The following is a 22678-nucleotide window of genomic DNA, read 5'->3' on the forward strand; positions in this document are numbered from 1 at the left end:
CTTACTCAGGACATTCCTTGTGCACAGCCAGATAACAGTAAATCTGAGAAATCTGCCAAGACAGAGAAGAAAGCTCCTACCTGTAAGAAAAGAAGACTGTGTCAGAAAACCCCAGGCCCAAAAAAATATAAACCTCGGTCACCAGTTCTACAAAATAGACTCATTGAGGTAGATGATACTGAGGTTATTGAGACCCATTATACAGGTCTCCCACCTTGGTTGGCTGAGGTAACGACAAACCTACAAAACTCAATAGAAACACTAATAGCGAGCCAGTTCAAACCCATAATCAGCAGACTCGACAAAATCATAAACGAGTTAAATAAGAAAGGGAGGTCTCAGGTAAACCTGTGAACAACAGTGCCAATGGTTGCATCTCCACAACACCGAGTAGCCCAGTCATTCAGCCTGCCACAGCAACTGACCACACTGTCAGTAATAAGCATACTGTAGTGCATGACATAATACTTACTGAACCCTCTATACCCACGAATGCTGCATCATCTCAGGGCAGAGGGACCGCTGTAACTGAGGGGGGACCAAGTAAGTTAGTAAGTTAATAGCACATGGGCAAACGGGAAAATCAGTACACCAAATAAGAAGCGAAATTAATTCAAGAGTAGTAAATTCCCTACCCAGTATAAATCTGCCACCTGAGGCTTGTCCTTATGTAGTGGTACTCGGGGGGGGGGTTCCAGAACTGAAACCTGAGCTGAAGAATCTTACCACAAGCTTAAAAATAAGACAATCTCGTGGCTAAACATAAATAGACTGCTGGGAGGGAATGAAAGTGGAGAAATCATGAACGTCAGAAGGGTGAACTGGATAGGAAATAAAAACAAAGACCTAACGGGTAACTGCATAATTGTGAATTTTCGGGACTAGAGATTGGTAGAATATATACTGTTCAGTGACTTACTTCAAGCACCAAGTAAAATCAAAACACTGCCATTGGGATATTTTTACCCTACACAACATATCCCCCTTAATTCTAGACAATACCCAGGGAGAGTAGGCATGGGCCAACCTGTATATGGGACGGGTAGGTTTGCCATAAACGCTGTGATGGAGCAAGAACAAGAAGCTGCCTTTTGGGAGAATAGATTCAGCCTGTTATTGAGCCTAGAAGACAATGATTGACCACAAATACATCAGGTCCAAGTCATTGAGAATATTGACAGGGGGGGACGTCATTAGTCCATCTAGAAGGGAAGGTGGATATATGAGGTTGAAGAAAAATAATGCACTGACTCTAGAATCATCAGGTAGCCAAATACACTCCCCAATGGCAAGTACAGAAAGGGCGATTATTCAGGAGGTCGAGAAGCATCATACCCCTCAAATAATTCGCTCACAGGAGGCAAACTGTAGGGTGGCACCAGCGCAGCATCTGATACAAAATCCTGGGCTTTATATTACATCCCCAAGGTCAGAGGAGGGGCCGATATCTGATCGTAACAAAAATATAGGCAGGGACACTGAGGGGGAGCTGAAGATTTTATCTTGGAATATTGCGGGCCTGGCAGGAAAATTCCACAATAAAGAATGGAGAGAGTACATAGGGGGGTTTCAAATAATCAGTTTGTAAGAAACCTGGGCTCTTGATAATAACCCCTTCCATATGTCCGGATATAAATGTTTTTTTGAGCCAGCACAAAAAGCTAGCTCAGGAAGAGCCATTGGAGGTTGGGTGGTTTATGTAGACCTTAACATGACAGGAGTACGACCGAGTCCTTCGTGGTCAGCACATAATATACAGGCGTTGCGGTATGCAAGGCCAGGACTCAGACTAACATTGTTTAACCTTTATAATACAGGGACTGTAAATGGAAAAAAAAACATTGCTGGAATTAGACCACAGACTCCAACAGGAACAAGATCATAGAAAAGGGGTTATGGAAAAATCTTTGGTAGTTGTAGGTGATTTTAATTGTCACCTTTGCCCTACTCTGTTTTCCCTGAATGCAGATTGGTCCCGATGCCCCATGGAGAAGGGCCCACATTTTGAACACTCTAAAGAAGGTTTAGTCCTTAGTAATTTATTAAGGACTTATGATATACAACATACAATAGACTTGGTCAGCTTAGCAGAGGATGGGTCCCTTATTCCAACTTTTAAAGGCAGAGGATGCTCCTCTTATATAGACTATATTCTAGTCTCTAGGCATGTAAAAAAGTTGGTCAGCACAGTAGGGACCGAGTGGAGCGCATTTAGCGATCATAACCCCCTAATCTTAACATTTAAACAGTGGGGTCGCCCCAAATTTAGCCCCTCGAGGGATTGTGTGTTGAAAGCCATAGATCAAGAAAGACGGCTCAGATGGGCAAAAATTGATGGGGAAAATTTTTTATAAAGACCTAATGTCACAAGGGAAGGCACTGATAGAGGAATGTCTAGATCCCATGATAGAGGGGAGTAACTTGCTTGGGGCATTTAGTTCAGTAACCAAGCTGGTAGACGGTTTACTTAAAACAAAAGCTCCCAAGAAGAATAATCTGCAGCCAAGGTGGTTTGATGGCAAGTGCTCACGAGCCCTGAGAGACCTAAAACTTAGTCTAAAATCTAAACCCAGGGACTCTTAAAGAATAGCTCAGTGCAGACGTATGGACAAAAATGCACTGAAACAAAGAAAGACCACCTTACAAACGGAAGCCTGGGCAGATCTGAGAGAGGCAGGAGAAAAAAGGGACATGTCACAATTCTGGAGGATTGTTAATAACCCCTGCTTCCAGGATAGTAACACCCCCAAGATTGGGTCAAGCATTTTACCAGAACAATGGGTCTCACATTTTGAGGGATTATATAATCATAAGCAGGATACAGAAATGGATTGGTGGGGGGATCCCCATCTGGGAACAGGTATTGAGTTCACCCTTGCAGAAATAACAGCAGGGATACAAGCCCTTACTCGCAATAAAGCGCTGGGCCCTGATGGTACCCCCCCTGACCGATACCTGAGTCAAGTAGATCTTTGGGTCCCCATCCTCACCAGAGTGTTAAACACTGCTGTCCAGCTTGGTTTGCCCCGTTCTTGGTCTACAGCGGTCATTGTCCCCATTTTTAAGAAGGGTAACAGAGACAACCCACAATGCTACAGGCCGATTTCCCTGATCGACGTCTCAGCAAAAATTTTGGGCCGGGTAATTTTGCAAAGGCTCATGGAATGGACCGAGGAACACCATCTAATAACGGTCATTCAGTATGGTTTCAGAACAGGAAGGTCCACAAGCGACCAATGTCTTAATCTGTATTTGTTGGTCGCCAAATACACTAAAGCTAGCAATGAGGCCATGTATTTGGGCTTTATGGATCTGGCTGCAGCCTTCGATCATGTAAACAGGAACAAGCTATGGTGCCTGATGAGGGATATGGGAATAGACTTAGGCCTGATTAACATCTTGAGTGAATTACACCAGGACACAACAGCTAGAGTACGCTACAACACAGAGGGGGGGAACACAGACTCATTCCCCTGCACAAGTGGAGTGCGACAGGGTTGCATTTTAGCACCCTTCTTGTTCTCGATCTACATTAATAACCTAGAGAAGGCGTTGCTGGCTCTAAACTCGGACTGTCCCAAAGTAGGATCGCGTCATATTCCGGTGCTTTTGTACGCGGATGACGCGGTCCTGCTTGCATGCACTCCAAGGGGCCTGCAATGCCTAATCGACGGTTTTGTCAAGTTCATGAGGAGTTTGGATCTGCCGGTAAACCTGAGTAAATCGTTTGTGATGTTGGCAGGCTCCAAACCGTGTAACAGGTTCTCTTATAGAATAGGGAACCACACATTAGAGAAGGTGAAGACTTTTTCCTATCTAGGGTTATTGTTTGACGGGGCACTCAAATTTAGATCCCTAGTGGAGGATCGGTGCTCAAAATTAATCTCCACAAATGGTGCCATAGCAAATTATGGTCGAAGGCTGGGTCGTTGGTCTCCTGAACTGATCTTGAACCGCTATAGTTCGATAGGTTGTGCAAGAGTAGTATATGGTTCGGAAGTCTGGGGTTACGTGAATGTGGAGCAATTGCAAGTTGAGGAAAATAAATATATGCAAAGGATTTTAAAAGTCCCTCAGTGTACCTCAGCCGCAGTTGTACACAGTGAACTAGGAAGTCCCTTTATTGAGGACCAGATTAAGCTAAGACCTGTATTGGCATGGTTGAACACCTGGTCAAACCCCGAGGCAGTCTTAGGCAGACAAATTTTGGAAGACTGCCTGCACAGGGATAAAGGGTTACACATTCCCTGGCTAAATTATGTTAATACCACCCTGAAAAGTATAGACTGGAAGGATTTGTTCATTAACCCCAAACTTATTTTACCCTTGGATAAATTCAAAATCAAAAAATTACTATCCAATCACTATGTAAACCGCAGAACAGCTGGGGAAACAACCAAACCATCTGTAGTTGCCCTTAGTCTCATAAAAAATGAGGGCATGTAGCCAGACCTGTATTTGGTACACAACTCCCATGATAGATTTCTGATGACCCGCTTCAGGTTTAACCTATTACCACACTTATTAGCGGACCCTGCAGGATTTACATTAACTATTGTACAGAAGGGTGCTTGTGGCTGCGACAATAGGTCTCCGCAAGACACCCTTCACTTTGTCCTCTTGTGCCCATTTTTTAAATATCCCCGGTGTAAATATCTGGTTCCAATTTTAAAGAAAGAAAAATTTAGGCATGCTAAAATGGCTTTACTCTACTTGCAAAGGGCTAATGACCCATGGACACTCTATTGTATCATGAATCTTTTGAGGCTTGCCGTGAGGTTAAAAAATTCAAGAGGAGTTAGCTAAAATAATGTGTTTTTTAATTATGTATCCCTTTTATTCTTTTATCTGTTGGTATTGGTAATTCCAGATGACCGTCAGCTGTAATTTAATCCTATTTTAACCTTGTAAATATATTGTACTTTTATGATGTTTTTTTCTAATCATCGAATAAAGAATTACTGAACTGAAACGAACCAATGTATCTGTAAATGAAAACGAAAATTTTGAACAAAACGTCCTTAACTTAAAACCTATCACTCACGTCTGTCACTGTCAGTGTAGACTTACAAGGCGGTGTCCAGGTGATCCGCTATCCTATAAGCAACCCATTCTGTCCACAAAGTCTTTTGATGTTAAACAATCGACGCCTGTCTCCTCACAACTCCTAATGGATACAATTTCTGTTGGAAGAAAAGGACATCCAATCAGTGTCCCCTGACCTTTCCGGAGCCGGGCAGAGACATCTGTATATCAATCCGACATACCTTTAACTTTATCACAGGGAGGTAATTGTCATGTCTTCAATCAGCATTAATACTCCTCTGTGTGCCAAAAGCCAAAAGCGGATTTCACCATGTCTATGGGGAAAGAGAAAACAATGCGTCGGCTAACACTGTGTGATTAGCTTCAGTACAGTCGTGTACTCTATGCGCTCTAACGGTGTCCCAATATAATTGGTGGTCTTGTGGCGGCTAGTGTGACTCATAGAAAAAGCTGAAGCCAGACACTTATGTGTGTCACGTACCTGACACTTCGTTTTTCACGCCGGCATCAGTACTTCGTTTGTTGGCAAAGCGTCCAAGATCGTAGCGTCTGTCGGTTGTTTAGCCAGCGAATTGTGGGAGAATGTGCTAGTGATCATGGGAATTGAAGACTTTAAAGTGCGAAAAACCAAACTGGTAACACCTGGGTTGGAGTAATCCGTCCGGAATGAATCACATTTAAAAAAATGTATTGCATTTATGAAGTCTGACACTTATGTAAGTCATATACCTGGCGGTTCATTTTCCACACCCAGGTCAATCCTTCATTTGTTTACAAAGCATCCTGAGCTGTGGCGTCCGTCAGTTATATAGGAGAAAATCGTGGAAGTTGTGGTCTTTGGAGTGCGAGAATCCAATCGATTAGTACCTGGATTGGGACACTCCAGCGTGTGCGTTAGGAATGGGTCACAAACAAAAAGGATGAAGGGAGTATTGAGCCCCAGTTACCATGTAACAGCGTCACTTTACAAAGGAACATTAGTTTTTTCAAAGTTTATATAGTTCAGAAGCTTTGTTGAGTCCATTCACTGCAGTATTAAATTTCATAATAAGCATAGCCTCAAGTTGAGTTAATAGTAGATCTGTATCGTGTTGTAAAAATTATGTTGGGTTTGGTGCACTGTAAATAGCTCTTTTTCATTTTGTGATTTATGATTGATGTTGCTTGATATTGCTTATTGTGCATTAGAAAGACTGTAGTTAAAACTTCTACCGTTGTTTGGCTGCTTGTTCCTTTCCCCTTCCCTCTTTTTTTTCCTTCAAAAACAAACTAAGGTGGTTTTTCCGTTTCTTATCACACATTGTGGGCATGGGTATCCTTCTTGAGAAGTGCACACTCCTCTGTGGATAGGGCTCATCTCACTCCTTCTATTTCTTCTAATGTGTGGAGAACTTTAGATAACTATATGGATTTGGCCTCAAGGGGGTTGGTCGACCAATACCCCTTTGTGACGTCTGATTAACTGTTGTTTGTAGTGTCTTGTCTTGTTGCGCCATCAAGAGAGATCCTTCTTCTTTTTCCTCTTTCCTCTTTTTCTGTCTTCTTCTTTCCTTCCTTTCCTCTGCTCTGTTCCCTTTTCTCTTTCTCCTTCCTTTCTCTATTTTGTATATAATGATGCTGTTTCCTCTGATTCACTAATGCCACTCTGTTCCATGATTTTTATTTTACTTTTAAGAAGTATGAGTTGTGGCAACTTCTTTATTCATGATATACTCTGATGTACCTGTAGATTTTTCCTTATTTTTCCTATCGGTATCATTATGAACTGTATCTAACTGCTTTTATCTTTTTCAAATCTTAATAAACATATTGAACTAAAAAAAAAAAAACTAAGGTGGTTTCACCGGTTGGGGAATGTTATGTATGTTTGAAGCATTGTATGGGCTATACATGACTGTGTATGGAATGTATGAAGTTGTAAAGTGAATTATGAGTATTGGTATAGGTTTTTGTATTGCATTATTAACTTTGACTGAAATAGATCAAGTTTTCCATTCTTTGAAAATAACAAAAAAAAGAATTCCAAAAATAAAATTGAGAATTTAAATATGTTCGTCAGGTACCTTTGATTCATTCCGATGGCCCTGTGATGTAATATTGTTTGAAGTGGTGATCAGTATTGGCATTGTTATTTGGTTTGTTGTATATTGGCTCAGCCTTACTGAGTAGAATCAAGACCCCTTGGTGTTTTTTTTTCTTACCTTACTGCAGCACCAGTCATAGACCCTTTATGATTGAATCTCTGTGTATGACCCGATAATTACTTTTGTACTTGTTACCACCACCAACCTTTCCCTGAGCACTGGCTTACACTCACCCCAACTGCACCCAGCATACACGTCACTGGCCGATGGTAATAAAAAGGAGTCGAGCACATGTGCCCGTACCCAGTTAAACTATCCATCTGTGTCCGTGTGTTCATTATGTTTGCAAGATGCTGCCCTGGGCCCTACAACATTACGATCTGCTGTAGACAGCGTATGCAACCATGTTACCTCTGGCAGTGGGGAAAACTCGACCCGAAGGTATTGGAGCGCTTTACATGAGCACCGTATTTACATTGCACATTGAAGTACGCAGAGATTAAGTGATATGCCCACAATCACAGGATGTGGACGCGACCCCGAGGCTCGAACCCTGGTGTCCAGCACCAAGGTCGGCAGTCTAGCCGACGGACGACATACGTACATATGTTGGCGCAGCCTAACTCCGAACACGAGGTTCGCTCTAATTGGCTGCCCTCCATGTCCGAAAAACTGCAAACTGAACTTTCTATGATCCATCCTACAGCTGCAACACTCCACTGAATGAGCAATAAACATTCACATCCACAGAAATACACCATGTCCACAATCTTTTATGTGTGGAACTATGCATGAATGTAGGGTCAGTGATTCCCCGTACCTTCTATGTTGTCCATGTGTAGTGACCGACGTATTTTCGTGAATGGTTGGGTCGATTATGACCGTTGCCCACTACCATCTCAGTATATTTTGTTGTTATTTAGGCATATGTAATCATAAAGTAGGACCTGTCGATGTACTTTCTGTTTCCGACTTTATCTTGCTTAACGGCAGGGCTTGCCTATTGGCATGATCTTATGCCTTCTTGCATATCTATTTCGCTCTTTTGCGAGCATAGAGGCCTATGCTCGAGCAACTCCATGTTCTAAACTGTCGCCATCTTTCGAGCCTCTCTAGGTGAGAGGCTATGTTTTACTTTCTACTTGTTATTTGCTCTTCCTAAACCAGAGAGGACCGGTTCTTATCGGAGGAATGTGCTCACTCTATGCCGGAGTCATAGCAAACGCCTGGCCAGCTGCTGCCGTGACCTCGGTACTGAGTGGTATGGAATCTGATGGGAAAAGTAGGCAAGGTTTGCTAGAAACTTCGATGGAGACTTGCATTCTATACTAAAGAAAGGACCTGAGAGCTGTCAGTGGCAGTTGCAGTTCTGGCAGTGAGTTTGAGGCTGGTGGTCTGGCAGTCTGGTGATACATCGCGGTGCAGATGTGCAGCCGTGACTGTGAAACAGAGAGTCCTGATCGAACCGGAGAGAGAGACGGGCTTCCTCTGACAGCGACATGTGTAGGAACATGGTGAGGTGTTCCATTGACTCTTATATTCTAACTGTCTATGCCTCACTACCTTTTTATTTTCAGGTTATATATATATATATATATATATATATATATATATATATATATATATATATATATATATATATATATATATATTACCTACTGGCGGTCGCCAGTAGGTAGTTATAGTTAGGATTGGCTACCATAGGAAATCGAAATCCGCAACATTCTATTGGGAATAACTCTGGCGCCGGTTGAGGAGTTTGTGTGTAATTTTCCAAAACTTCCCTGAAAGTTTCGGGGGTATTCGTGAAGTGGGGGCTGAGAAAAAAGGGGGGTCCCAAAATGTGTTTTCCCCATGTTAATTTCCATAGGACGGTCTGACAAGTCTACAGCCCGAACCGCTGAACGGAATTACGCCAAACTTGGCAAAATTGTAGGGACTGGTACGCAGATGTGCCTTTGCTATATTTGGTGAAAATTGCTCCAGTGTTTTTTTTTAAAATTAACTTCAAAAACACATACATATCTATAGGTGCGCTCCGAGCGCTCACCGGTACGCCTACCGGGGAGCGCACCCAGCGCGCTATGGGAGTGCGCGAGCGGAAAGCTGATTGGCTTTCAGTTGTCTGTCAACATTCTAAACAGTCCGGAGAGTCCGCCATCTTGTGTCTCGGTAGAATCGAGACACAAGAGGTGAAAAAGAAAGGGGGAAATAATTAAAAGGGGGCAGAGTAGACACCCCCTGACCCCCTAGGTTTTCTGAGGGGGGCCTAGAAGGATCCTGAAGGGCAAAAAAACGTTTTATTTTTATTTAAATTTTCACGGGGTAAGCTCTGGGTGCGCTCCCAGGTGCGCTCTCCGGTACGCGCACCACGGGGAAAAACAGTGTAAAAAAATAGAGTAAAAAAATAATGTCGAGTGTTTAGAGGTAAGTTAGCTCTGAAAAGAGCTGTTGTGTTAAGTGGGTGTACCAATGCAGAGTCTTATATTCAAGAGGAAAACTCTATTCCCCTCATCTGTAAAATGCACAACATCTCTCCTATAGATGTCTTGCATGTTGTAACGCAAGTTGTTGTGGTAAATGGAACCCATACCATAGTCTTGGAGGAAAGCAGAAACAGATTTATTTACATGTTTCCTTGCTTTCTCAATCTGTGGACAAAATTGGTTGGACCAGTTCCATTTTTGCCTTTGGCATATATTAGAAAATACCAAGGCAGTTTTTGGAAAAAGTGACATCAATTGCCCAAAGATGTCATTTAAAAGCATTTCCAGACCTACCCCAGTCAAAGTGCCTAAGTCATTTCCACCACAGTGCACAATTATAAGGTCAGGGTGTGGTAAATGCATAAAGGATTTTACCAATGGTATCAATTGGTGACTCCTCAATCCTCTCTGTCCAATCCATATAATGTCCACATTTGGTAAATCAAGATTGTAAATACCCCTGTTACCTACGTATTTTTTACTTCAGTGGACATAGCTATGACCCACAAACCAGACTTTTGTCATTTTGAAGGTAGATGTGCTTCTAGTCAGATGAGTTGTGGAAATGAAATGGCAGTTTGATTATGAAAAAAAGTGGTTGAGAATCAGTGCAGATGAATAACCAGAAATGATTGGAGCTTTGTTAAAAATCTCCACTGAAAATTAGGGTGCATGCTTTTTTTTGTAAGAAGTCATTTCAATGGTTGAGAAAAAGTCATTTAAAGAAACATTGCATTTCATTAGCTAGTAGATTGAGAGGTCAAACAGCCTTGATGGATTGTTTTGCAACATAGTATGATGAACTTGTGACCTGTGTGCTGGTTTAAGAGGGAGTTACCATGGTTACTTGGTGAATGAGCACTGGGGGGATGGGTGAATGTTATGTGAGTTTCAAAGTCTTGAAATGTACAACCAATTAAAATGAGCAGTTTGGTTTTGAATTTGTGTGGGAACAATTTTTATTGGCTATGTACAAGAATATGGGTCTGAAATGAGTAAGAATCTGTGCCATTATTAAAAGGCTCCAGTGAAGGAAACATAGTTCAGAGATTCTGCTTAAGAAAATCTGTTGAGTGTGACTGACACTGTTCTACATCTTTCAAAGCATTTTTAAAGGTGAGTAATGATTCTTTTAAAAAAGATAGAGAGCTTAAAGATTTTTGACAAGCATCACAGTGAGTGTCTGTGTGAATTAAGGAATTATATTTTTACCTTTTTCCATAATGTTAGCTGTGTGTTGATAAGGTAGACTTCTTTATAAAAAAAATATATGCTTGGATTCAATGCTGGTTTAGACATTGTGTAATGGTTTCATTGGACTTGTAAATATGCTCTTTATGTTGAAGCGCCTTGTGCATCCTTTAGCATGGGTGGAAGCAGTGAATGTATGGAGAGGGATAGGAATAGCAGATAGAAAACCATATGAAATGGTGTGGGAGATGCATAAAGTATTTCAGTAATGGTATCAATTGAGATGGAATATAAGATAAAGAGGGGCATATTTACAAGACTCTTGCACAATGTTTGACATGGGTGCAGGCAGAAAATGCATGCAGAATAATAAAATTGGCACCCAGACAAGAATATGAAATGCCGTGAGAGATGTTTAAAGGTTTCTTTTAATGGCATACATTGAGATAGAATATACAAAAAAAAGAGGCATATTTACAAGCTGCGTGCGCAATCTTTGACATAGCTGTGTGTTTATAAGGTAGACTTCTTTATAAATTGTTTTTTATGTTGGGATTTAATGTTGGTTTAGAAATTGTGTAATGGTTTCATTGGACTTGTAAATATGCTCCTTTTTTTGAAGCGCTTTGTGCAACCTTTAGTATGGGTGGAAGCAGTGAATGTATGGAGAGGGATAGGAATAGCAGATAGAAAACCATATGAAATGGTGTAGGAGATGCATAAAGTATTTCAGTAATGGTATCAATTGAGATGGTATATAAGATAAAGAGGGGCATATTTACAAGACTCTTGCACAATGTTTGACATGGGTGCAAGCAGAAAATGCATGCAGAATAATAAAATTGGCACCCAGACAAGAATATGAAATGCCGTGAGAGATGTTTAAAGGTTTCTTTTAATGGCATAAATTGAGATAGAATATACAAAAAAAGAGAGGCATATTTACAAGCTGCGTGCGCAATCTTTGACATAGCTGTGTGTTGATAAGGTAGACTTCTTTATAAATTGTTTTTTATGTTTGGATTCAATGTTGGTTTAGAAATTGTGTAATGGTTTCATTGGACTTGTAAATATGCTTTTTTTTTTTAAGCGCCTTGTGCAACCTTTAGTATGGGTGGAAGCAGTGAATGTATGGAGAGGGATAGGAATAGCAGATAGAAAAACATATGAAATGGTGTGGGAGATGCATAAAGTATTTCAGTAATGGTATCAATTGAGATGGAATATAAGATAAAGAGGGGCATATTTACAAGACTCTTGCGCAATGTATAAAGAAGTCTACCTTATAAACACACAGCTATGTCAAAGATTGCGCACACAGCTTGTAATGCTGGTCCAGAGATATGTTTAAAGGTTTCTTTTAATGGCAAATTTATAAATAAAAAAATTAAAAAAGATAAAAAATGCAATAGATCTGGCCCTCGGTGTCACACATACTGTTGGCAGAGACAGACATGGTACATTATATCTAAAATCCTATTAATCTGCCTAAGATCACACTGTAAGTGAAGCTTGATTCACCCATCACTGTGATCTTAGGCAGAGTCACACATACTGTCGGCAGGGAGAGACATGGTACATTATATCTAAAATCCTATCAATCTGCCTAAAATCACACTGTGAGTGAAGCTTGATATAATCATTTATGAGAAATGACGCATCGCTGCGTGAAAGCAGCGATGCGCCACTTCTCAGTGCGCTCTCCTTGCGACATTCCTGATGCGTCATATTTAATGTATGACGCATCATGTCGCAAGGAGTTACAGATACGTCAGTATTTCTGACGTATCTTTAAGCGCAAAAGTGACGCATTGCTGGAGTGTGTCACAAAAGTGACGCAATGCATCCTTTCACATGGGGCAAGCCCCATGTGAAAGGGCCTGCGTCAGTCTTACGCCTGCTGTGAGGCAGGCGCAAGATTTTGTCGCAACAGCGTCCTAAAAGTGACGCAGTGAAATCTCATAGATTTTACTGTGTCACTTCTTCGACCCTTCCTTGCGTCAATACGCCCCATTTGCATACATTATACCTGGCGCAGGTATAATGTGGCGCAGGGGTTTACAAAGTGACACATCTACCTAGATGCGTCACTTTGTAAATATGACTCAACAAGGCGCTTTTTTTACACCACTGGTGCGTCACAAAAAGCGGCGCCGTAAAAGTGACGCATGGTCTCATAAATGAGGCCCTCAGCCTTCTACTCTCACTTTTTCTTTCACTTTCTCTGTCTCTTCACTCCCTTACTCACCTTGTCTCACACTCACTTGCCTTTATCCAGTCTGTATCTCCACTCTTTCCTAAACATCACTGCTCTTTTTTTACGCTTGCACACCCCGTTCCTTTACTACATTTTCTTCACTTATCCTCATTCCCCATGTTCACTCTCGTTCTCCTCACTCACCTCCCACACTCACCTTCTTTCAGTCCCCCTACTTCACTTCCCTTCCACTCTCGTCCCTTTCTTTGCTTTCTCACTCATTTTCCTCTCCTCTCTCACTGCACTCAACTTCAGTTACTCTTTTTCATTTTTTTAAGAATACAGCTCTTTTTTGAGAATTGGAGGTAGTTCTTAAAAGAACTTTTTTTCTTCTTTTTTCTTTTTTTCAACAAAAACAAAAACAGGGAATGGCAAACTGCTCAACAGGAGCAAAAAAAATCAAAATTAGGGCTGGGGACGGCAGCGGTGGTTCTCTAATGCTCGAGCAATGATCAAAATACTTTGTTCCCCGTAACAAAGTAGGGCATCACAATGTTTGCATTTGATGGAGGCCTCATTAAAAATAGGCTGAATATTTGGGATCAGCTGCTCTGGTCGCCCCCTCACCGATGCAGTTGCTCCTCCAGTTGAAGTAGAGGCACCATCTCTTGGAGCCTCTTGTGCCAGAGCCCTGACACTCTCCTGGGCATAGTTCTGGGGGTGCCTCCTCTGGACGTGCCGAATCATAGTAGAATTACCAAAACTGTACTTCCTTCTGGGGTCTCCTCTGGAAAGTACAGTATGGCAGATCTTGCACTCCACCTTTGGAGCATTTACTTTTTTATGTCCCTCAGGAATATCAAAAAATTTCCAGATGAAATGTTCTTTCACCTTCGGCTGAGGAGGCTCTTCATCTATGAATCCATCTGACTCCTCACTGCTGCTGGATGCTCTGGCAGCCATTGTATCCACAGATTATAAGCAGAGAAAAAAAGAGAGGTCTTGCTCTCCCCAAAGTGAAAGAAGAAGTGAAGGAAAAGGGTGGGGTTTTCATTCTTTGGAAAGAAAATCTGTTAGCAACCAATGAAAATTGTTATTTTAAGGTCACATGACTTGACGCGCTTACGCTACGCTCACCGGAGCGCTTCCGGGGGCGCGAACGTAGGCGCTTCCGGGGGTGCTTACGCGGCGCAAACGTAGGCGCTTCCGGGGGCGCTAACGCGGCGCGCCTGAGTGACGTTTGGTAGTTTTACAAAAATGCAAAATCATTTTCATTCGAAAAATCAAAAATACTGCTTTATGAGTAAGGTACAGAATGTCATACATTATTATTTAGTTTTCATACATATTTTTTTTTACGAACGCAGAAATAGCACGGGATGTCATTTGAGATGTCATCAGTGATGTCATTTGAGATGTCATCAGTGATGTCACTGACCATGTCATGAATGATGTAATATGTGACATCATCAGCAGTGGATTGCGGGCGCGCAAGTTATAGTGAGTCCAACTAACTATAACGTGGGAATTTCAATAGTTTTGTATGAGTAAAATGTTCAGCTAACTATAACTGGTGTGAAACCTATGTTTTTTTTAGTGAATTTCAAAGGTTTTTTAAATTCTAATTCCTAACTATAACGAAAGTGAAACCTATGGTTTTTTCAGAGAATATATATATATATATGTATATGTCAGCCATTGCTTATGATTGTGATGTTTAGTTATTTCTTTCTCTTGTCTTTCAATCATTGTGTAATAAAGAGACCCCCAAAGTGTATTATTTGTTTGTGGTAAGTTCCCCTCTAATGGGTAGTTACTGATACGGGAGGGAAATCGTCTCCCAGCAGGGAAGTTCCAATTCTAAGTATTTCACCCCTGCCTAGTGGAGGAGGTATGTATTTGTTCATCGGAAAACGTTGTTCGTACTGAGGTGCGTTGTTCATGCAGTAGCGCGTTGTTCGCTGAAGGCGTTGTTCTTCTGGAGACGTTGTTCGCACAGTGGTGCGTTGTTCGTGCAGTAGAGCATTGTTCCCTGAAGGAGTTGTTCGTCGGAAGACGTTGTTCGTACTGAGGTGCGTTGTTCGCGCAGTAGCGCGTTGTTCGCACTGAGGTGCGTTGTTCGTGCAGTGGCGCGTTGTTCGCCGGAAGGCGTTGTTCGCACTGAGGTGCGTTGTGTTGCTCTGCATATCCTCCCAATTATGGCTACAGACTTTTAGCACTTCTAGCTATCAGTATTATTCCTTTCTCAGGTAGGTATTCTAAAGTTTGGTGTTTTTATGAGTCCTGAGAAGGGCTGTGGTAAGTAATGGCCTGGAGACTGACAGGAGCCCCAAAATATACGGAAAACCAAGTCATTACATCTTGGCGCCTAACTCACAGGATTGAAGGGTGGAGTTACGTAAGGGAAACAAATTACCTCTTGGCGTTGTGACATTTATAGAATTGAAGAGGAGAATTATAGAGGAAAGATATATTATGTTTTCTAGGAAAACAAAGGATGATTTTCAATTGCAAATGGAAATTCCCGGATGGGAATCAACTCCGTATGGAGTACTGGCTCATGAGTGGGGCAATTCTGCTGGTTTAAGTGAAAACTGGAATGCGTGTTTGCTCGAACTTGAACCGGCTCAGATGGTGTCATTTTTGCAGAAAGTGCCGGTAATAAAAGTAGAAGAGCTTCCTGTATTAGGACAAAGAGGATGGGTTTTGCTAAATGCTTATAGAATAGTACATGAAAAATGTGTGAAGTTACAGCGTGAGTGTAAAGAGTTACAAAAGCAGTACGTGGAGGTAAAGAATGGTAGTACGCTGTTAAGATATCAAAATAAATTATTGGCAGACAAGTTAGAGACTTATCAGACTGTAGCAGAAAGGGCTGCAGTGCGCATTGCAAAGTACAAATACAGAAAAAGACAAGGAAGAGTTAATAAAAGAAAGGTACACTTAGTCATTGCAAAGGCAGGACTTGACTGGGACCCCGAGAAGTGGGATGGAAATATTTGGGATTCTTCAGAGTTTTCAGGTTCGGGTGAGGAGGAGGACAGGAAAGCAGAGCCTGCTAAGACTGAGAATAAAAACAGATCAGAAGAGCCTAAGGAGGTGCATGGTGGTCTACAAAATCCCCAGGGGATAGCTTACAGGATTTTACATAACAAGAAATAAATGATATTTTGGACAGATTTCGGCAGAAATCTGGTGAGAGTTTACTTACATAGATGGTTCTTATATACGGCCTGGGTGTTGCAGGCGTAATGTTAGACCATGGAGATGCAGTGAAATTTTGCACGATAAGTACAGACCCGACCGTTCAGGAACATTTCAGAAACTATGGGCTTAATGATCAGATTAGTCTGTTACAATTAGCCGTGGCTGGTTGTAGTCATAAATATCCGACCGAATCAGACTGGCCAATGAATGAAAAACCATGGTATACACTGAGAGACGCGACACAGAGATTAAAGGAAGAGGTGATGAAAACCTCTATTTTCCTAGATATTGCACACAGATTAATGGAGGGACTACTTAATACTTCTGTGATAAATAAGATAATTCGTACTGCTCCTCCTGCTTATAAGCAGGTGATGATGACATTGTTAATAAATCAGACAGGGAATACACTGGCTCAAGTGATTGAAGCGGTTCGCGAATTGGGTGAACTGGGGGAATGGATGAAGACAGAGAGACCATCTAGACCTGTGGTCCGTACAGGCAATACCAAGTTAACTAGACGAGACATGTTCTTTACCCTAATAAAAGATGGGGTGAGTAGAGAGGAAATAGATGGGGAACCTACTGCAAAGCTATGGAACTTGTTTCGAAAAAGGGGTCTAGACAGGAAGGAAGGGAGCAGAAGAGTTAGTAAACAACATTCAGATGGGAGCGGTGACGAGTCTCACCAAGGGAGAAGGGAAGAATTTTCAAGATATGAAACTTGGAATGAAAGGGAGGAATACCCAAGATATAGAACACGTAATGAGAGAGAGAGAGAGAGAGAAGAGTCTGTTGATCGCAGAAGCAGGAATGAAAGAGGTAGGTTTCCAGAGTTGAGAATGAGAAACGAGCGAGGGAAATCTCCTGATGGGAGATCGCAGAGTGATAAAAACATGGGAAATTCATATTATGAAGAAAGAGTGTACGAGGAAGATATGCTCCCTAAAAGATATGAGAGTCTTTACCCTGATTTGTCTTGGGCGCAAGACAGGAACAAAAACGAATAACTAGGAAACAGGTCATGCTCCAGTACACAATTGGGCTCGCAGAGATCATAGACCCTATGTAGATATAGAGATTTTCTGGAAACACCGTAATGTACAACGGGCCCGAGCCTTAGTAGATACAGGAGCGGAGGCTACTTTGATATATGGGAATCCCTAGAAATTTAAAGGACAGTATTTTACCATCACAGGGCTAGGCGGTAAAGAGACCCCAACAGTGCAAACAAACCTCTTCAGTTAAAAAAAGGAAAGATACCAAAAAGAGAATATAGCGTGTTAGTGGTGCCCCTTTCTGAATACATTATTGGAATTGACATTTTAAAAGGAATGACGCTACATTTAGATGATGGGTACTATCAATTTGGAACAAAGCGTTACATTTCAGCTAACATTGTGAGAGTAGGTCGCTTGAAAATTCCTCCGGTAAAAGTGCCTCAGGCGACTAAGGTAATCTCGATGAAACAGTATAGGATTCCTGGTGGGCATGATGAAATTAGTGCTACCATTCAAGACTTGATGGATGCAGGGGTTGTGATTCCAATCACTTCTGCCTGGAATAACCCTGTGTGGCCGGTGCGCAATAGTGATAACTCATGGAGCATGACAGTTGGTTATCGCGAATTGAACAAGCATACACCGTCTTTGACTGTTGCTGTACCCTAATTGAAAGAATTCAGAAACATCTTGGGACTTGGTACGCGACTATTGATATTGCCAATGCTTTCCTTTCCATCCCCATAGCTCCTGAATGTCAGGAACAATTCAGTCTTTCATGGAATGGCAGACAAATGACATTTCGAAGTCTGCCACAAGGCTACTTGTATAGTCCGACAATCTGTCACCGGCTGGTGGCGGAACACTTAGATGAGATAGCATTAAGCTCAGGAATACAGATTTGCCATTACATTGACGACATAATGATTTAAGGTGAAACCCAAGAGCAGGTCCAAACTCAGTTAGACCAAGTTATAACCCACTTACAAAGCAGAGGATGGGATATTAATCCTGACAAATTACAAGGTCCAGCACAAAGTGTAAAATTCTTAGGTATTCAGTGGCATGAGGGAAATCGAGAAGTGGTTCCACAACTGAGACAGAAAATTAAAGAATTTGCAGTACCGCGGAATAGGAAAGAGGCTCAAAGATTCATTGGTGTGTTTGGATTTTGGAGACAGCACATTCCCCATTTAAGTCAGATTTTGACTACTTTGTACAGTTACGCGCAAAAAGAACGTGTTTGAGTGGGGTGAGTCGCAACAGACTGCGTTTGAATTAGCGAAGGAGGCAATTCAACATGCTTTGGATTTGCGGCCAGTGCGAGATGGTGATGTTGATTTAAATGTGACTGTACAGGGTCCATATGCGAATTGGAGTTTATGGCAAAAACAAGGTAAGACTAAAGTGCCTTTGGGATTTTGGACGAAAAAATTGCCTGGCGCTGGCGAGCGTTATAAACCTTTTGAAAAACAGTTACTTGCATGCTTTTGGGCTCTGGTAGACACTGAACAATTAACATTAGGGCATGATGTTGCTTTGAGACCTGAAATCCTATTATGCAGTGAATTGGACATGCACAAGAGGCCAGTGTAATCAAATGGAAGTGGTAGATACAGGACAGGGCTCGAATAGGTCCTAAGGGTACTGCGATGTTGCATTAGCAGGTGGCGCAGGCGCCAATAGAAGAGGCAGATACAGAATACCATGTAATTATAGTGCAGGAATCTCCTGTTCAGTGGGGTAAGCCATTCAGCGATCTTTCCGTGGAGGATAGAAAGTATGTATGGTTTACGGATGGTTCGGCCAGGTATGTGGGAGCAAAGAGGCATTGGAAAGCGGTTTCGTAAAACCCTGTCACGCAAAAATTGTTGAGTACAACTAGTGAAGGAAAGAGTAGTCAATTTGCAGAGATTTATGCTGTTTACCAGGCTTTGAAACAAGAGTTGCCAGGAACGTGCCACATATATACTGATTCCTGGTCGACTGCTAATGGTTTAGCAGTATGGCTTCCAACATGGTATGTTCACAATTGGCATATCAATTCAAAAGAATTATGGGAAAAAGAATTGTGGAAAGAAATATGGGATATATTGCCCCAAAGCATTGTTACCGTCTTTCATGTAGACGCCCACTCCCCTATCGATTCAATTGACACATTTTTTAACGTTATTGCAGATGAAAAGTCTAAAATCTCTGAGGCAGTGGTGGATATGCATGATTCTGACTTGGTTGGATTGGCAGGTGGGTACACCAAAAAGCGGGACACAATGGAGAAAAAATCACTAGCAGGTGGGCAGCAGATAGAGGAATATGTCTTCCCATTGATTTGATAAAAACTGTTATTTTACAATGCCCTATTTGTCAGCATTCTCGACAACGAGAGGTACCACAGATAGTGAAAGGCCAATTACATTGAGGTAAATCACCTGCACAGATTTGGCAGATAGATTACATAGGTCCCTTACTGATGAGTAAAAATTGCCAATACGTATGCACTATTGTAGACACGTTTTCTGGTTATTTAATTGCTTCTCCCTACAAGCGTGCTACGCAGATGAATACACTCAAAACCCTTGATTTGCTTACACTTTATTACGGCAGTCCATTACCAATTCAGTCAGACAATGCTTCAGACTTTAAAGGTAGATTGGTTCAGGAATACTGTGCTCGACAAGGTATTGAGTGGATTTTCACATCCCTTATTACCCACAGGCTGCAGGTTTAATTTAGAGAATGAATGGCCTTTTAAAAGATCAACTGAGAAAATTGTCTGATGGTACATTGCATAATTGGAGAGATCTTTTGACCGATGCTTAACAGATTTTGAATAACCGACCCCTGATGAGTTCTGGTACACCCCTGATGCGAATGTTGTCCCCTTCTGTAAATGTTCAACCCCATACAGCCATGGTTACCATGATGTACTGTGAAATTACTCCTGGAGCCTTGGCTCCGCATAGAGCGACTCCTGACGCTGCTGGCTTAGACTTGCATATTTTGAAACAGCATGTGCTTAAATAAAGAGATATTGTCCTCATTGAAACTGGAATTGGTGTGCAAACACCAGCAGGGCACTTTGATCTGATTGCCCCACGCTCTGAACTGGCACTGAAAGGCATCCAGGTGCTCGATGGTGTAATTGATTCTGATTTTCAAGGCGAGTTGAAGGTCATCCTGTTAAACAGTGGTGACTTAGATTTGATCATTCAACCTGGAGATCGAATTGCCCAATTGGTCATTATGCCTGTTCTTAGTGGTGTGGTAAAGAAAGGGACTGCCCCAACCCTCCTAACTGTACGTGGAGAAGGAGGTTTTGGCTCGACTGATAAAAATCCAGGAGCCAGAGTGTGAGTCCAGTCGCCTAATCAACCCCCTGAACCGGCTGAAATTATAGCAACGGGCAATGACAATACTATATTAGTCATGAAATCTGGACAGGAAAAGTGGGACACAGTCCCAGCTGATAAATGTTATCTTCGAGAATGAATAATGCCTGTTTTTGACTCCTTTTTCTTAGGTCATTATGTGGACTGCTGCTGCCTGAGGATGTGTCGTCACTGTACTCCTTTCGGAATGGTGCGCTTGGGGCCGAGATGGGCCGGGGAGACTCCAAAGTAAGAACGACTATCCGGAAGCGCTCAATGAACTCGATCCTCAATGACGATATCAACGTTTAGGAGAACATTGCTCTCAGAGTGCTGAACAATTCCAATTTTTGTATGACAAACAAGCGGAGTGTTTCTGACATTCTGTCGACGTGTTTGGTTTCAGTTCCTACCCAGTTCATGACCTTGGTGCATCTTTTCAACGTTACGGATTCTGATTTTGAGTCTATGTGAGGAAGTTTTTCAGTGTATGATTATTGTGCATCTTGCACAGTATTAATAGAACTGGACACGCCTCAGACTTTCACCATTGCTACCTATAACATCACGGAGGGTGATGTTTGTTATAACTTTACATGTGACCCTCGCCTTATAGGTAAATGTGTGCAGACTAAATTGGAGAATGTTTCTGCACTTTCCCCACATGTACGAATGTTATGTCTTAGTGGTACATCCAACATGTGCTCTTCAGTTAGTAATTCTATGACTTGTAGACAAGTTGTTCTTTCAGTTCGCCACTATTATAGGGTGTTGCTGCCTACTGGATGGCTCTTTTCATGCAGCAATACTTTCTGGTCCTTTATGCCTGCGAACATTTCCGGTGGACCGTGTGCATTCTCCAGATTAAGTTTGCTGTTATTTTATTTGTCCCCTTTCATGCACACTCGGACTGTACGTGAAGCACCCCTGTTTACTGAACACTGTGAATCCAATTTGCATTTGCTCTCCAAGACTGAATATATCAGCTTGGCAGCTTCGATTGTAGGTATCCCCGGATTATCGATTTACAATTCTAGAGCCATCAGTTAGCTAGCTTGCCTTATGGTTAAGTCTATCAATCACACTTCAACCGCTTTATCTGAACTTTTATTGGATGCACAGGGTGAACGCCATGCTATCTTGCAAAATAGAGCTGCCATTGATTACTTACTGCTGAAACATAATCATGGTTGCTCGGATTTTGAGGGTCTTTGCTGTTTTAATCTGTCTGACCATTCTAAATCTATCTAATCCCATATTAATATGTTGCACAATGTGTCCCTTGAAGTTCAACAAAATTTGGATCGTGGGTGGTTTGTTTAGCTCCTTGGGTGGTTGCCTAATTTACATTTCCTTCGTCCCATTATGGGTGTATACTTTTAGTCCTTTGTTTTTTGGTCTCCATCTGTTGTTGTATTCAATGTATACCATCTCTTTTGAATATGTTTTGTCCACGTACTATGTCTAGATCTGTTAGTTATGTTTCCTATTATTCCACAGCTGATTTACGTTCTGTTTGAAGCTGATATACGTTCAATAGTATTGGACAATGGTAATGGGTGGAATGTAGTGACCGACGTATTATGACCGTTGCCCACTACCATCTCAGTATATTTTGTTGTTATTTAGGCATATGTAATCATAAAGTAGGGCCTGTCGATGTACTTTCTGTTTCCGACTTTATCTTGCTTAAAAGCAGGGCTTGCCTATTGGTTTTGCAAAAAACACAGTTGATGGACAGAATTTAGAACAATGTCATACATTCACCCCAGTACAAGGATCCGGGCCTAAATCCATCGTTTTTTTGCACTCCACACCACCCTGGGTTAGACACTGGCTATATGCAAATCAGCTCTGACCCTGTGCCTCATGGGAACAGTCCAGTCCGAACTACCAAGCCATGTCTTTCCCAGACCGGAAATAAGCATCCAAGGACCAGTTTCTGGCTATCAGCCTTCATCAGCCTGGATAGCTTGACTCCAGTGGTGTGGAGAGCCTGGGACTCAGGTCTGAGCATACCAAGCCCACTCGGGGTGAAAATTGCAAAAAACACAGTTGATGGACAGAATGTAGAACAATGTCATACATTCACCCCAGT

At 41.9% G+C, this 22678-nt stretch overlaps 1 protein-coding gene across 1 annotated transcript in view; it reads left to right on the forward strand.

Annotated features, from left to right (window-relative positions):
* LOC144752983 (E3 ubiquitin-protein ligase TRIM11-like) overlaps window positions 1–22243 on the forward strand; it is a 200820-nt gene extending 178577 nt beyond the window's left edge. The window contains exon 4 of the mRNA XM_078640793.1: window positions 20733–22243. Coding sequence (XP_078496919.1) covers window positions 20733–20759 — 27 coding nt within the window. The 3' untranslated portion in view covers window positions 20760–22243. The remainder of the gene's footprint in view (window positions 1–20732) is intronic.
* The last annotated feature ends 435 nt before the right edge of the window (window positions 22244–22678 follow it).

This window comes from Lissotriton helveticus, chromosome 5_1 (genome assembly GCF_964261635.1).
Source record: "Lissotriton helveticus chromosome 5_1, aLisHel1.1, whole genome shotgun sequence".
NCBI classification, from domain to species: Eukaryota; Metazoa; Chordata; class Amphibia; order Caudata; family Salamandridae; genus Lissotriton; species Lissotriton helveticus.